General features: G+C 36.1%; 1 protein-coding gene across 3 annotated transcripts; it reads left to right on the top strand.

The window, feature by feature from the left end:
* Positions 379-8,690, top strand: LOC18589217. 3 transcript variants are annotated; one of them, XM_007014087.2, is made up of 10 exons: positions 384-3,569; positions 3,653-3,757; positions 3,898-4,050; positions 4,328-4,491; positions 4,670-4,817; positions 5,184-5,306; positions 5,440-5,527; positions 7,729-8,139; positions 8,227-8,292; positions 8,484-8,690. In XM_007014087.2, the coding sequence occupies exons 1-8, from the start codon at positions 1,101-1,103 to the stop codon at positions 7,893-7,895; spliced, it is 3,417 nt and encodes a 1,138-aa protein (XP_007014149.2). In that variant the 5' UTR covers positions 384-1,100; the 3' UTR covers positions 7,896-8,139; positions 8,227-8,292; positions 8,484-8,690. The 3 variants fall into 3 exon arrangements, with proteins under 3 accessions (XP_007014150.2, XP_007014149.2, XP_017983135.1); XM_018127646.1 differs by having other exon boundaries at positions 8,227-8,688; XM_007014088.2 differs by lacking the exons at positions 7,729-8,139; positions 8,227-8,292; positions 8,484-8,690 and adding an exon at positions 6,803-7,688 and having other exon boundaries at positions 379-3,569.

The following is a 14,738-nucleotide window of genomic DNA, read 5'->3' as shown; positions in this document are numbered from 1 at the left end:
TTATTTAAAAAAGAAAAAAATTTGCATTCTATGTTTATCACTTTAGCCAAGCCCTCCACTCCACTATGTTAGCGTCATGAAACTTAATATGAAGCAGGGAAGGAGGAGGTGGAGTCGCAATATTGACTACAAAAATAATAAAAAGAAAAGAATTTGTGAATTAAGCTATGTAATGAGTTAGGATATTGTTTTAAACAAAATCTGATTAGATAAAGTGGACATCAATAGAAAAACATCCAAGTTATGATAATATCTCAATATGAGTGGCTTTAAATCAAAGCATGGAAAGGAAAAAAAACAAAGAGGATTAAGGATTCTAAGTATTCACATTGAAAACACAAAAACAATAAAAAGAGAAGAAAAAAAATGGGTGGCAAGAGAGCACACGCGCAAGGCTTGAGGGAGGAGATAATAAATAGGGGAAGGGAAGAGGGAGAAAGAAAGGGTGAGAGATGGTAGTGCCACGTGGGACACTACCTGGCATACAGCCTTGGCATCATTCCAAAATTCCCCCATTTTTCCCCCTTTGCCTATGGCGCTCCTCTTCCTCCTCCTGCACCTTCACCTCCACCAATCTCTTCTTTCCCCAATCTCTCTCTCTTTAGATCAAACCCATATTATCATTATTCGTCCTTTGATCGAAAACTAGCCTCACCCGATCAAGCAGAGAGAGAAACCACAAATAAAGTTTCTATCTTCTTTTTTTTTCGAGCTCCATTTTTCAGGTACTTTTTTTTTTCTTTTTTTTAGCTTTGGATTTAATTTATTTCTGACTAAAGCTGATTTAGGTTTCTTTTATTGAATCCGGAACTGCTAAATTTGGAACCTTTGCTGGGTTTTGTTTCAGCTGTTGTTCATTGATTTAGTTGAGTGGTGGCTTTTTTGTTTGCTTAGTTGGATTCAATTTAGGTTCTTTTTCCTTGGCTTTCTGGGTCTCTGAAAATTTGGGAGATTTGATGATTTCTGGTACTCTTCTTGAGTTACCGGATGGAGAATCAATCTGTTTCTGGTGTTAAAATTAGTGAACTTGTATATTGGTTTCCATTTTGGTTAGAATTTTGGACACTGTTAAATTTCATGGTGTGAGTTGAAACCTTCCCATGTGTAATAAAGGAATAGTTGATCACCAACAGCAGCATAATAATCAAGCTGTGTATTTGATGGATTCACCTTCATCAACCCCAGCATCTGCCCCAGCTTCCACCCCTAGTTCCAATGATGAAACCCCACGTGTAAAATTCTTGTGTAGCTTCTTAGGTAGCATTTTGCCTCGACCCCAAGATGGGAAATTGAGGTATGTTGGGGGAGAAACGCGAATTGTGAGCGTGCCTAGAGATATTAGTTATGAGGAGTTGATGACTAAGATGAGGGAGCTTTATGATGGAGCAGCAGTGTTAAAGTATCAACAACCTGATGAGGATCTTGATGCTTTAGTGTCTGTTGTGAATGATGATGATGTGATTAACATGATGGAAGAGTATGAGAAGTTGGATTCAGGCGATGGGTTCACTAGGCTTAGGATTTTTTTGTTTTCACATCCTGACCAAGATGGTTCATCACACTATGTTGACGGGGATGAGAGGGAGACTGAGAGGAGGTATGTCGATGCTTTGAACAGTTTAAATGAGGGTTCTGATTTTAGGAAGTGTGACTCTCCTGTGATGGCTCCAGTAGCCGATGATATTCATTTAGCAGCAGAACAATTTTTTAACAGTATGAGTATTGATGGTGGCCTTCATAGTCAGAGGAGTGGTGAGATGTTGATGCCACCATATAACTTACATCATCTTACGATTCCTCACGTGGGGTCTGGGCAACTCCAGCAACCAGTTCCTCAGAGGTACAATGAAATGGAAGGTCCATGGAGTCCTGCTTACTATTCTCCTAGGCACCATGGACACCATGATCCTAGAATGCTATCAGAGTTTCCACCTTCACCATCTTCTGCTCGCTACCGGGTACCATTTCCAGAGTTACCAGACAAATGCTTGGATAGAATGCCTGAAGAATATGTGAGGCAGCAATTAAATCATCATCCCCAATACGAACACCAGCCACAATTTTCGGATAATGTAGTATGGATGCCACCTGGAGCTATTTCTGGTGATAAGGCTGGTGGTTTTCCTGGTAACATACTTCATGGTCATGGTGTTTATGAAGGGAACCACATCTGCGAGCACTGCAGGGCTACTTTCAGCAGAAATCAACCACCACATTTGGAGCATCCCAACATGGGAAATGGAGTTCCCCAGGTTAATAATCCATGTGCTGAATGCCCCCCAAATCGGGAAGCTTTCTTGCTGAATGCAGATGGAAAATTGCATCATGGGTTTTATTCCAAAGATCAAAGTGATCCCCGTTCTGCTTATGGTGAAACAAACAGTCATGAAAGAGGATGGGTTCTGCAGCACCAACTGAACCCTCGTGTTGAGGAAGCAAGAAATCATGTACCTGGAGCTGGAAGATTGAATGACCACTATGTTGTAGATGGTCCTGGCATGAGTTTACCTCTTGGGCATGCTAGTTTAGCTGATGGCCATCATCTGCCCTCAAATTATGTTCATCACCGAGCTGGACCTGAATTGGGGAATGAAGTCTTTCATGATCAAGCTGTGGTTGCTTCATCCCACCTGCACATTCCTCCTGAAGAACGCGGGGTTCGATATGGGAATTATCCTTACCCATATGGAGGTGATAATGTTTACCCAGCGTCACATGGACATGTACACACACAGTCTTTATGGAGAAATGTTCAGAACCCAACTCATGGTGCTCCTGCTTATGAAGCATCTGGCTTGCCCCAGCAAGTAAACGGTACAGTTAACTCAGCATTTGTGAAGGGTCCGGTGGAAGCTACTGCAAGGCTTTGTCTTGGAACAGATAGTCAAAATCCTTGGGTTGAGTCGTCACCAAAGATGCTGGGTTTTGATGGGACTGCTGTTTCAGACAATGCTTATGCTCACCCTCTCAAGATTAACGCTGGTCCTCATGGTCAGGAAACTCGACACTCTGTCACTATAGAACCAGTTCGATCCCCACAAGATATGCTCAACTTGGCCACTTCTATAGAACCTGTGCAGTCATCAGATCAATCTTCAACTTTAATTCATGATAAATCTGTTTCTGGTAACAATCCAACATCACGAGATGATTCTAATGCAACCGGAGCATTGAGGATTGAGGAGAAAATTGGTCCAATAGAAGATAAAGAAGCAAATTATGCAGCAGAGATTGAAAAGTCTAATGTTCCCAGTATGTGCTGTCCAGAGCAAAACAAAATTACTGAAAATGAATCTAAAACACCATTCCTTGATTCTAGCATTTCAAATTGCTTAAAATTTGCTGAAAAGTGTGGTGACCAGTCACAAGCTGGTGGAAAAGATCCTAGTGCTGCTGAAAATTCAAAGCTATCTGTAAACCGTCTGAGTTTCATACCAGAATTTGTTGCTTCCGTTAAAAAAGCAGCTTTAGAAGAGGTAGAAGAAGTTAAAGCAAAAGCTGAAGATGGTGACTCCGTGAAGCATGATGCAGTTGAAAAAGAAGCGGCTGCAAATGAATCTGAATCGGTGGTGAGATTGAAGAAGATTTTCTTTATTGAAGAACATCTTGTAATGTTATATTTTTCTCCTTCTAATATCTGTTTGCACTCTAGAATGCCCAAGGCGAGTTGGAATTGGATTCTGATAATGACAACATAACCCCTTCCAAAATTGAGCCAACAAAGGCTGAAGCTGAAGCTATTGCAAGAGGCTTACAGGTAATTGTTTTTTTCTTTTTACCCTTGTAATTAACTTTATTTTTTGCTCATTATTATTTCTTCTAGACCATTAAATTTTTTTACTTTTTTTATACATGTTTTGTCACCATTTTGGGATGGTATTTGCATTGTACTTGCAGACGATAAAGAATGATGATCTAGAGGAGATCCGAGAATTAGGCTCTGGAACATATGGGGCTGTTTATCATGGCAAATGGAAAGGTTCTGATGTAGCAATCAAGAGAATTAAAGCCAGCTGCTTTGCGGGAAGGCCTTCTGAAAGAGAACGTTTGGTAATAATTAGTATATCTTTGTATTTTTCTTTCATACCTTGTTTTTAGGTTTTATCCCCTTGAAGTTAATACCCGTGCGTGGTGGCAGTTAAAGCAAGGATATTTGTGGGACATAGTTCAGTTGTTGGTTTTTATTAAGTTCCTCTTAAGGATTCTATTTTCAAGAGCTCTTATGATGAATTCTTTATAACATTTGCTGAAATGATCTCATTTATATGATATTTTTATTCTTTTCATCAAATTGATGAATAGAATCTCTTTCTTTTTGCTGCCATAGATTGCGGATTTCTGGAAAGAAGCTTTGATATTGAGTTCATTACATCATCCAAATGTTGTTTCTTTCTATGGTATAGTACGTGATGGCCCTGATGGATCCTTAGCTACTGTTACAGAATTCATGGTTAATGGATCCTTGAAGCAGTTTTTACAGAAGAAGGACAGGTAACCATGTTGGTAGCTATGTGGTCAGGTTGCCTTTTGAGCATCTTTATTGCAGTTTGTTCTAAGAATTGTTGTTGTTTGCCCAAGAATACACCTTTTTTTGTTTATAGTAGTAAACAAGTCAGAATGTAATATATTCTTTAAGTAATATGTGTGATATAATACTGTTATTGAGCAGGACTATTGATCGTCGTAAGAGACTTATCATCGCAATGGATGCTGCATTTGGAATGGAGTATTTGCATGGAAAGAACATTGTACATTTTGATTTGAAATGTGAAAATCTGTTGGTAAATATGAGAGATCCACAGCGTCCGGTGTGCAAGGTATTTTGTCTTATAAATTGTTTCTGGAAGCCAAACTTTAAGTTGGGTTAGGTTTGGTTGTATAGAACGTTTGTTCTTGTTTATTTATTTCTTTTGTTCTGCAAAACTTTTATGTTCTTCCCAAAGTTTCTTGAAAATTCTGGATGTTATTGTCAGCTTGCTGTGATTTCTTTAACAGTGGAATTTTGGTAAAAGTTCCAACCTGAGATCATTTCTTCAGCATAGGCTCTTCTCACCTTGGTCTTCAATTGTTATATATATATATATATATATATATTATAAATTTTCTTTTAAGCACAGTAGTGTTAGTTTTCCTCTGATGGTCAATGGAGTTGGAACTCATACAGTGCATGCATACCCTCTTAGATTGGCGATTTGGGCTTGTCAAAGGTCAGACAACATACATTAGTGTCAGGAGGTGTTCGCGGAACTCTGCCCTGGATGGCACCTGAGCTTTTGAGTGGTAAAAGTAACATGGTAACTGAAAAGGTATATTATATATAGACTACAGAAAATCTGGGAACAGATACAGCTGTTTTCAACATGAGTGTTTGTTTCGTTTGCTTTTTAGGACATATTATTTGACAAATATATTAATGTTTCATTCATTTCTGTGCTTCAGATTGATGTCTACTCTTTTGGGATTGTTATGTGGGAGTTATTGACTGGTGAAGAACCTTATGCAGATATGCATTGTGCTTCTATAATTGGTAAGTGCCATAAATCTTAGTATCTTGTATGTTGTGAGTGATTTGCTACAGTCTTCTGTACATTCTGCACAATCTATGTTACTTCAACTCTTTACTTTATTGTGACACATAGTCGGGTACACATATTGGACATGTCCATCAACTTATGCATTTGGCTGTGAGGAAACTCTTACGGAAAGTCGAACATTCCTTTGTTGGATGTGGGTATATGCCTGACACTCCTAACCATGGTCAAGCACTGTGGCAATGATTATTTCTTGTGTAATTGTTAACTAGGTTTTATTTGGATTTCTCTCGTGTGTTTACTGTTTAATTTTGTTTATCAACTCTTTGTTTTGATAGCTGCGAAAAGGGGAGGAAAAATAAAGAAAAACATTTCGGAGAGATGTTTATATTATCTTGTATCTGAAAAACTATAATGGACATACTGGTGGCATATACATGACATATTTGTCTCATATTAGAGATAACAAAATTATTCTTCTTTACATGTTGGCGTATCTGGACTGATTAGATATATGTTCTGCCTTCTTGGAGGCATATAAGTTTGGATTGGATACTAATATAGATTGGATATAGATCGCCATGTAGGCATCATTTTAGTTTATGTTTGAGGGAAGGGGAATTTGTGCAATTTCTTGAACACATTCAGAAGTTGATCTCTTAGTAAAGCATCAGTTTCTGTGAGGATATGCCAATGTCACCATGTATGCTGTGCAGCTTTGGGTTAAAGTTTTTATATCTAAGAAAAAATGCAATGTTGTAATTGTCTGTTGCCTTTGAACAAAGTCTTGATCGAAATGCATGTCTTGTAACTAGAATTAGATCTTCAATATCTAGAAATGACCTGAATAATGTTCTGTTATTTCAGATTATCTAAGTTTTTGGTTACTTTGATATCTTATGTGACGTTCATTTCTTGAGTTCTATGCATGGATAACATCCATATTTGCACACTTCACATGCATGCGGAGAAAGAAAAGGGGAAGGGTCTTTGGGGTGGGGGGGTAGCTATGCAAAGTATGGGGAGAGGAGATTCCTTATTAGGGAATCTGAATCCCTTGTTGATTCTGAGTTTTTCTTGCTGTCTTTGCCTTTAGGCTTAAGGTCAAAGCTACCTTGTTCTGTTCTTCAATAGTAATTGCTTAGTATATTCTTGTATAATCGATGCTATCCCTGATTTGCTGCTATTGGACCTTGAAACTTATGGCTTATTATCATGTTGAACTTATATATAATCTTTAGGTGATGTTTTTCAATTCCCTTTTAATACAGTACAGGAGAAAGAGGGCAAGGAGAGAAGAGAGGGGAAAAATAATAGAAAGCAGAAGGCAGAGAGAAAGAGAAAGAAACTAGAGGGGAAGAGACTGATTTCAATGTCTATTTATGGGAAACGTTTTGAAACAATGTGTTAATAAGCATTTCTAATAAAAGCATAGCCATCCTTCTAACAAATAGGGGAAGTCCCATTGATTACCCTAAACATAAATGAAACCGTAAAAATGCCTTAAAGGTGATCCTCCAATATTGATTTGTAAAAGCAATGGCCCTCATCGGAATTATCATGTCTTTGTCAGGGACAAAGTTTTAAATTTTAACAAATTAGTTGTTGAAGCATGGTTCACAATGGTAACACTATTCTGTAAATCTGGCAAATTTCTGATGTCTTTTGCACATATGCTTTTAAGAGGTTAAACAATGAAAATTGTTCTTAAGTAGGAGTGTTTTCATTTCCATTGAATTAAAGATGCCAAGAAAGGTTAGCTTCAATATCATTCATTTACTGTTCATTGGAGGATCTGTCCTGCTGATCAATCAGCAATTACTTTCTATAAGAGGAGAAAAAAGTGACTACTGTTATTTTGGTTTTCTTTTGTTTGTAGGTCTGCGTTTGATGCAGTTCCTTGATAAAAGAATTTAGTATTAACCTATGAATGGATCTCTATTTGTGAATATTTCTGAAAATAACTACTAAGTTGTTTGTTATATGAAATGAAAGGGAAATCAATATTCAGATGAATGGGTCTGGACTTGTAACTCTCTTTAATATAGTTGAAAGGATCTTTTTTCCATTTAAGCAAGCTATTTCTTTAGTATGCATGTTTTTGGAAGTCGCATTCAGATTATATTTTTAGATGTGAACTTGGCCTGTTAAGGATATATTGACTTGATCTCTTCCAACATTTTCTTTTATTGTGCAGGGGGAATTGTAAACAACACGTTACGTCCAAAAATACCGTCATGGTGTGATCCTGAATGGAAGGCTTTGATGGAAAAGTGTTGGGCCTCTGATCCAGCGGAGAGGCCTTCATTTTCAGAAATATCTCAAAAGCTTAGGAACATGGCTGCTGCAATAAATGTAAAATAAATCTAATCTTGAAGCAAGGAATTTCACTTTCGCACCATCATACTGGGAAAAGTTAGAATAAGAAACCCAGTTGCTGCAGTTTAAGTTCGTCCACTGGTTAAGCTAATAATTACACTATGCCATGGTTCTTCTTATTGTACTGCCACGAGTTATTTCAAGAGTGCAAATATATACACTCTGGGCTGATTATACTCAGGGAGACTACAAAATACACAAAGGAGAGCCATGAACGTACATTTAGGATGAGAGTTTCACTTACTACAATCTAACCTTGAATTTTGCACAAAATGGTTTCTCATGATCATTAACAGGTTTCAACTTCCCCACTCAGGACCCTTGCTATTTTGAATGCGATCAAGATGGTGTTACTATGGGTGAATGCATCTGTCCGTTGGAGGTGGGACTCTGTTTTTTTGAAGATATGTATAGTTTATTCTCACTAATAATGCATAGCACTTGCGAATTTCAGATACACTAGGAACCAAATTTGTTATTAATCGTTTTGCCCTTATTATTATTATTTTTAAACCAAGAGTTCGTATTTGTATGGTGTAATTGGTTCTCAGATGTATATGGTTACTTTTCCAGGCAGGTCCCATTCAATTACTGATTCTGGCTGTGTGAACCTGGAATGCTTCAGTACAGCCCTTGCTCAGATGTTAAGCGTTTTAAGTCTCCATTAGTATATAACTTATTTGAGAACTTAAAAATAGTGTTCCATATGAATTTGCACTGTAAAAATTAATGAAACATTGAACTATTGTTTGCAGTTTTATGGAATTCATTTAAAAACTGCAGAGCTTCAGTGTACAACTCTACATTGCATAATTCTGATGGCAATTGTATCTCTGGTTATAACTTGGTGCTTGTTCATAGAAGAGAAGAGGGTATTCAGGCAGCGAATGCTTATAAAGATCAGAGGATTGTTTGTCTAACACATTAGTTGATTGGTGAGTGACACTTCTTACTTCCAAGTTAGGTTACTGTTGTCCCAGCAAATATTGAAGAAGGAAAGATCGTAAAACATACTACTACTTGACAGTAGGTACCATGCGTGGAGAAAGGGCCTACATGCCTTACCAGCTAAAGTCAAAGTTAACTAAGACATACATGAAATAACCTCGATTACAGGGTGACAAATAAGACTACCTCGATTACAGGGTGACAAATAAGACTGTCTTATATCAAGACATTTACATTATTAATTTGTAATAGCATATAAGATTCCCCACCAAAAAAAAAAAAATGCACAATATCAAGAGCAAATCCTGTTTGGTTGATGTCTGTACCCTGCATGTCCCACTTTCACTGACCTAGGTTATAGCGATACTAACTAAGAAGCACAATCAAGAGTGAATATTCAAACATTTGATTGACTTTAATTCTTTCTCTTGAGGTTCTTATTTTATGAAATGAGGCATTGATATGATAGGTTAGAAGGGTTTTTAAAGCTTTCGCAAATGATTAAAGAAATGAGGTGAAGTAGGAAGCATGGCATCACCAACTCTGCAAGCCAAGCTAAACTCCAGAGGGTCAAATAGTGTGACACCATCATCCCCAACCCCAACCCCTTTGGCCCTCTACAAATCCTGTGTTGCTATCTTATTCTCATGCACCTAACACGCGGGGAAAGACTTTTTGTTTACAAGTCAAAATTTCCATGTGCCATTGACTTGTTGCATTTATATTCCCTGCAAAAGTATGACCTCAACGTACCTGAGGGCTACGGATGTTAGGTTCTGGACTGTGAATATGAAATTGCAGAGTAACACCACTCGGCGGATTCTGGTTTGTTACATTCGAATTTTCGGAAATCCCCCTCTTTTTCTTACCTGTTGATTTTCAAAAGATTTATCCAAGCCAACCACTATGTTAGTTCTTTGTTCTTTGTCCAAAGGTCAGAAAGAGTCTCAATTTCTAGTACTCGAAATTATGGTCCCATGACTACTTAAACAAGTGTGATGCAATCTGGGGGCATTTTTCCATTGAAATTAAGCATGCATGCTCTTAAGGTGAGTAACCTACTACTGTAACCAGACAAGAAATTAATCAAAAAGGAAAAAAAAGGAAAGAGCTCAGTCGCAATGCTCCACATCATGAAAATGTAAGACTAATTATCTCTAGAAATCAGTCTCCCGTGGACAAAATTTGTTGAACTTTTGCAAGGAAAAACAACCAAATACCAAACTAGACGCAATTTCTGGGAAGAGGTCAGGTCATGTCAATTCCTTGGATGCTCAAAACGAATCGGTTTGTACCCAAAAATAAGAATAAAGAAAGGAACAAGGGTTGACAATTGTCGGTAACTTAAGGCAGGGGTTAAAGATTGGAAACCCATTTGAGATCAGCAGCTGCGTCCGTTTGTTGCGTCGTTTTCCTTTATTTTACAAAAAGTGCATGGAAGATAATGACAGCTTCATTGATTAACTTGAACAAGTCGCTAGTACATATTGTTAGGAGATAAGCAAGTCATTACTGTCTTATTCCAAACAAGAATTAGCGACTAATTGCATGCATCATTGTCAACTTGGCTGACGATGATATTAACGAACTTTCTTTCTTCTTTCCGGAAATTTTATCCTTGGTAAATTCAATCTTATCTTCATCTTTGGTATTAGAAAAGATGATTCTAGACAGCACAGGTGGCTTCAGACATCAATAAAGTAACATGAGCATCATGTCATATAATATGATACTAGTTAGCTTCTTTCAACTTAGTTATTGTCCTTAACATCACGCCTAACATTCAGCCTAATGGTGTCCATTTTTCAAATACCGAGACAAACCAATAGTATTACTTTCAGGTTTAACCCCTTTAATTGTGTTAGACATGGATTTTAATGTCTTTCATATTAAGACACGTGGCACTATCTTGACCATCCTCGTGGCATTATGCTTTCAATTGAAGCATCACACCTAGATATTCACACCAATATTAATTGGTAAAAGTGTTGATTGTGAATGGATAACGGATTTATATTTGATGTAATATTATGTAGAGAAAATTATGAAAAATAACCTTCTTCGTAAGTTCAATTCAAAAATATCATTTTTTATAATTTTAATTATTTTTGATCAATTTTTGGCATGATTTGATAATAATACCCTTTAAATAATTTCAGATAAATTAAAATAGTTTCAGTTTCCTCTCTCCCACCATCTAGATAAAAATTTTAAAATTAAATTTCGATTTCTCTCTCTACTCAAATATGTCTATTTTGCCATCTAATTCGCAGAGATGACATCAAACTCTTTCTTATTTTGTTTTATTTTTGTGGATGGTGGATCTTGGGGTTCTTAAGGGTGATGAACAACGATTTTGCTCTTTGCAGGCAGCGATTTTGTTCAGGGAGAAAGAACAGCTAAAGCATGTTTGATGAGTTTTATGGTGGTTCACTGTTTTGTTGTGTCTGAGATTGAGATGATTGTTAAGCATATTTGCTAGAGATTTTGATTTTTTTTAATGAGATTTTGAATTGAAATTGTTCGGAAAATATTTTGTAAAGAGGGTATACTTTGTTTTTGTATTAGGAGAGTGAGCAAGGTCTCCCGATAGGGATATATTTTCTCTTACTTTGGAGGGTTATGGAGTTTTGTAACCTATCTTTTATGAAATGCACAATTTCATGGCTTAGCAAAAAAAAAAAGTATGTGTTTTAGGTTCTTGAGTTTATTGGTTTATTTATAAAACTCCAAAATTGAGTTTATTGGTTTTTAGGTATTGCATGACTTAATCACCGTGTGACTAGTTTTTAGTTATTACGTGATTGGTTTTAGACATTACGTGACTAGTTTTTAGGCATTGCGTGACAGATTTTTAAGTAATGCCTAAGTCATGCAATGCCTTATCAAAAATTAGTCACGTAATGCCTTATCAAAAATTAGTCACGTAATGCTCAAAGTTAGTCACGCAATGTCTATAACTAATCATGTAATGCCTTATCAGAAACTAGTCACGCAATACCTTATCAAAAACTAGTCACGCAATGCCTAAAGTTAATCACGCAATGCCTTATAAAAAATTAGTCACGTAATACCCAAAGTCAGTCACGCAATATCCAAAGTTAGTCACGCAATATCTAAAAACTAGTCACATAATTTCCAATAATCACTAAAACTACTGAATTTCATTTAACAAGATCAACAACTTCAAACGATACATCATATTCCATTTAACAACATAATTAACGAATATGAATGCTCAAAATGTTTAAAAGTTTTTCTTCATATATCAAAAATCACTCTAAAATGCTTAAAAATGCTCAAAATGCTCACGAGTTTTCTTTGTGTATTAAAAATTACTCCAAAATACTCAAAATGCTTAAACGTTTTTTTTTCTGGTAAGGAATACTCCAGAGATGAATAGTTTGGTGAGGAAAGCTCAAAAAATATGAGTCAGTTTGAGGCGTAAACCTAAACATACTTGACCCGTTAATAGGTTTCGGGTTGAGACGTGGAGCCAAATAAATGGATCGATTTCATTAAGGGTAATTTTGTCCAAATTTTAATTCTCTTAGCTAAAAACAGCTAAAATTATGAGGAGGTATATTGTCAAAAACACGTTATGCATAGAACTTATTTAAAAAAAGAACTCTATTATTTAATAATAATTATTTATTATCTTTTAATTACGTATATATATCACTTTGTAAATGTGTAAAAGTAAAAGTTTAAAATTTTTTATAATAAAATTTTCAAAATTATGAGTATTTATTTTTCAGTGTTCTCAACTTTTAAATTTATTAATGAACAAGGTGATAACATGGGGTTCACTACTTAGTATATAGAAATTATATATTGACAGCGCATCAAATGTAAACCCCATTGTGAATAGGACTCTTTCTTTAAGTTACATTACTTCTCTCTCCACCCTTATTACTCTTCTTAAACAATTACTAACTCGATTGTTGGAGAAGGTGTGTCGAAGCCAACTCTTACACTACCACTCACTTTTCATTGTATCATAAGGCTCCAATCATCACATAAGGACTCGTCTACTTGCATTTTAGGTATAAACTTTAAACATGGTCTTTCAAGCTTCGGGTTTAGTCCTTAACATTTGATATTTTCATTGAAAGTCGATCTCAAGGATTCCTTTTTACAAAAGAGCACTCACAGACATCACAAGATACCTTGACCAAGGTGCCAATGTGGATGTCATCCTAAACAAATGAATTTGAGCACTCCTATTATCCAAAATGGTCAAGATCTAGTGATGGTGGAGGACATTACAAAACTTCAAGAAGAGGTGAGAAACTTGACATAAGTACAAAATTTGTTGTTATTCATGAAATTGATGTGAATCAAAATGCCTTTCACTAAATCTATGTAAACTGAAATCACCTTTACCAAACTTATGAAAATTTAGGTGCTTTTACAAAATAATGTGAATGAGGAGGAGAGTGTGAATATGATGTGGAAATCCAAAAATGTGATGGGAAAGGGCTGATCGTCCATGCATCATAATGCAAAATGAACATAAAAACAAAATAAAAATGTAGCAAAAATAAACAATCAAAGCTAGCCTTTCCACCTAAGGTCACTTGCATGGTTTTTGGATGATATGCAATATAATAAAACACATATGTGATCTAGTCATTACGTTGGGGACAAAGGAAAGTTTGATTCCTTGTTCAAACTCCACCAAACAGCCCCTTTGAGAGACCTCACACCAAGCCCGATTGTAGCAAACCAAAGTTGTCCAAGACATTCTTATACAGCCTCTAACGAAAGTCCACATGGTGAATGGAGAAATCCCTACAAGAGAGTGGGTTGCCAAGCTTTCAACGTGCTAGCAAGGATGTGTTTTGAACACTTTTCCCTTCCTTTCACCCTAGTCGAATAGCATAAGAGAAAAACAGATTTTCCTTTACACACTTACAAGGGGAGGCAACACTACACACTAGTAAAGAGTGGTAGCTAGGTTACTTTGTATAAATAGCTTAAGCAAGGTATTTATATCTTGGACCAATTTTAGCCCTAATGACTCTTTTTATGTAATTGTTAATTGGTCCTTGCACTTAATTAAATCTTTTAATTAAGTTTAATAGAAGTTCATAACTTTTAGTTTTGATTAAGTCTAACTTAATCACCTTTCCCAATTTAATTTCAATATTCACTTTTTGTGTGTGACCCATTAAGCTTCCAACATGTTGGCAATGACCTTAAAATGTAATCCATGAATTAAATTTACAATTAGATAAATTCAAACTACTTTTAATTTATCATTGATCATATAAATCACTTTATGATCATTGACTAGGAACGAGATCTAGCTACCTAAATGTTAGAAGAATCAAGATGGTATGACTCAACCTTTTAGTTATTAGTCTCTCAATGCCATTCAATCTTTTCATCATGTATCTTAGAAAGCTTAAGAACATGGTGCAGTGTCAACTTCTAAACCTTCCATGTTAGTTATGGCATTGATTAGCCATCATGGATTATAGGAAACACGTTTCCTAAAATCCATTATGCTCTAGCCAGAGTTTTCATATAGGTGAACTTAAGGCATAACAATTGAGATACATCTTTTTAATCACTCAAAGTGATGAATCCTATCTTGACCACTTATTTGCCTTCATATGTCCCATGCTATACTTAAAAGCATATTGTTTAAGCATCCTTGGTAGGACTTGTATGGATGAAATCAAACTATAGTAATCCTCGCATAAGACAACCTGGTGTCTCAAGTCTGAGGATCACTTGTATAACTCTCACATGAACATATACTTCATTGACACTAGAGTGAAGTGCCAAATGGAATCCTCATGTCGGATCATGTTTAGAGAACTTGTTCCTAGAACAAGTACCTAAATTTTAGTTTCAAGTATCCCTATATTT

Source organism: Theobroma cacao, chromosome 9 (genome assembly GCF_000208745.1).
Source record: "Theobroma cacao cultivar B97-61/B2 chromosome 9, Criollo_cocoa_genome_V2, whole genome shotgun sequence".
Lineage (NCBI taxonomy): Eukaryota > Viridiplantae > Streptophyta > Magnoliopsida > Malvales > Malvaceae > Theobroma > Theobroma cacao.
This window is presented reverse-complemented; position numbering and strand designations above follow the sequence as displayed.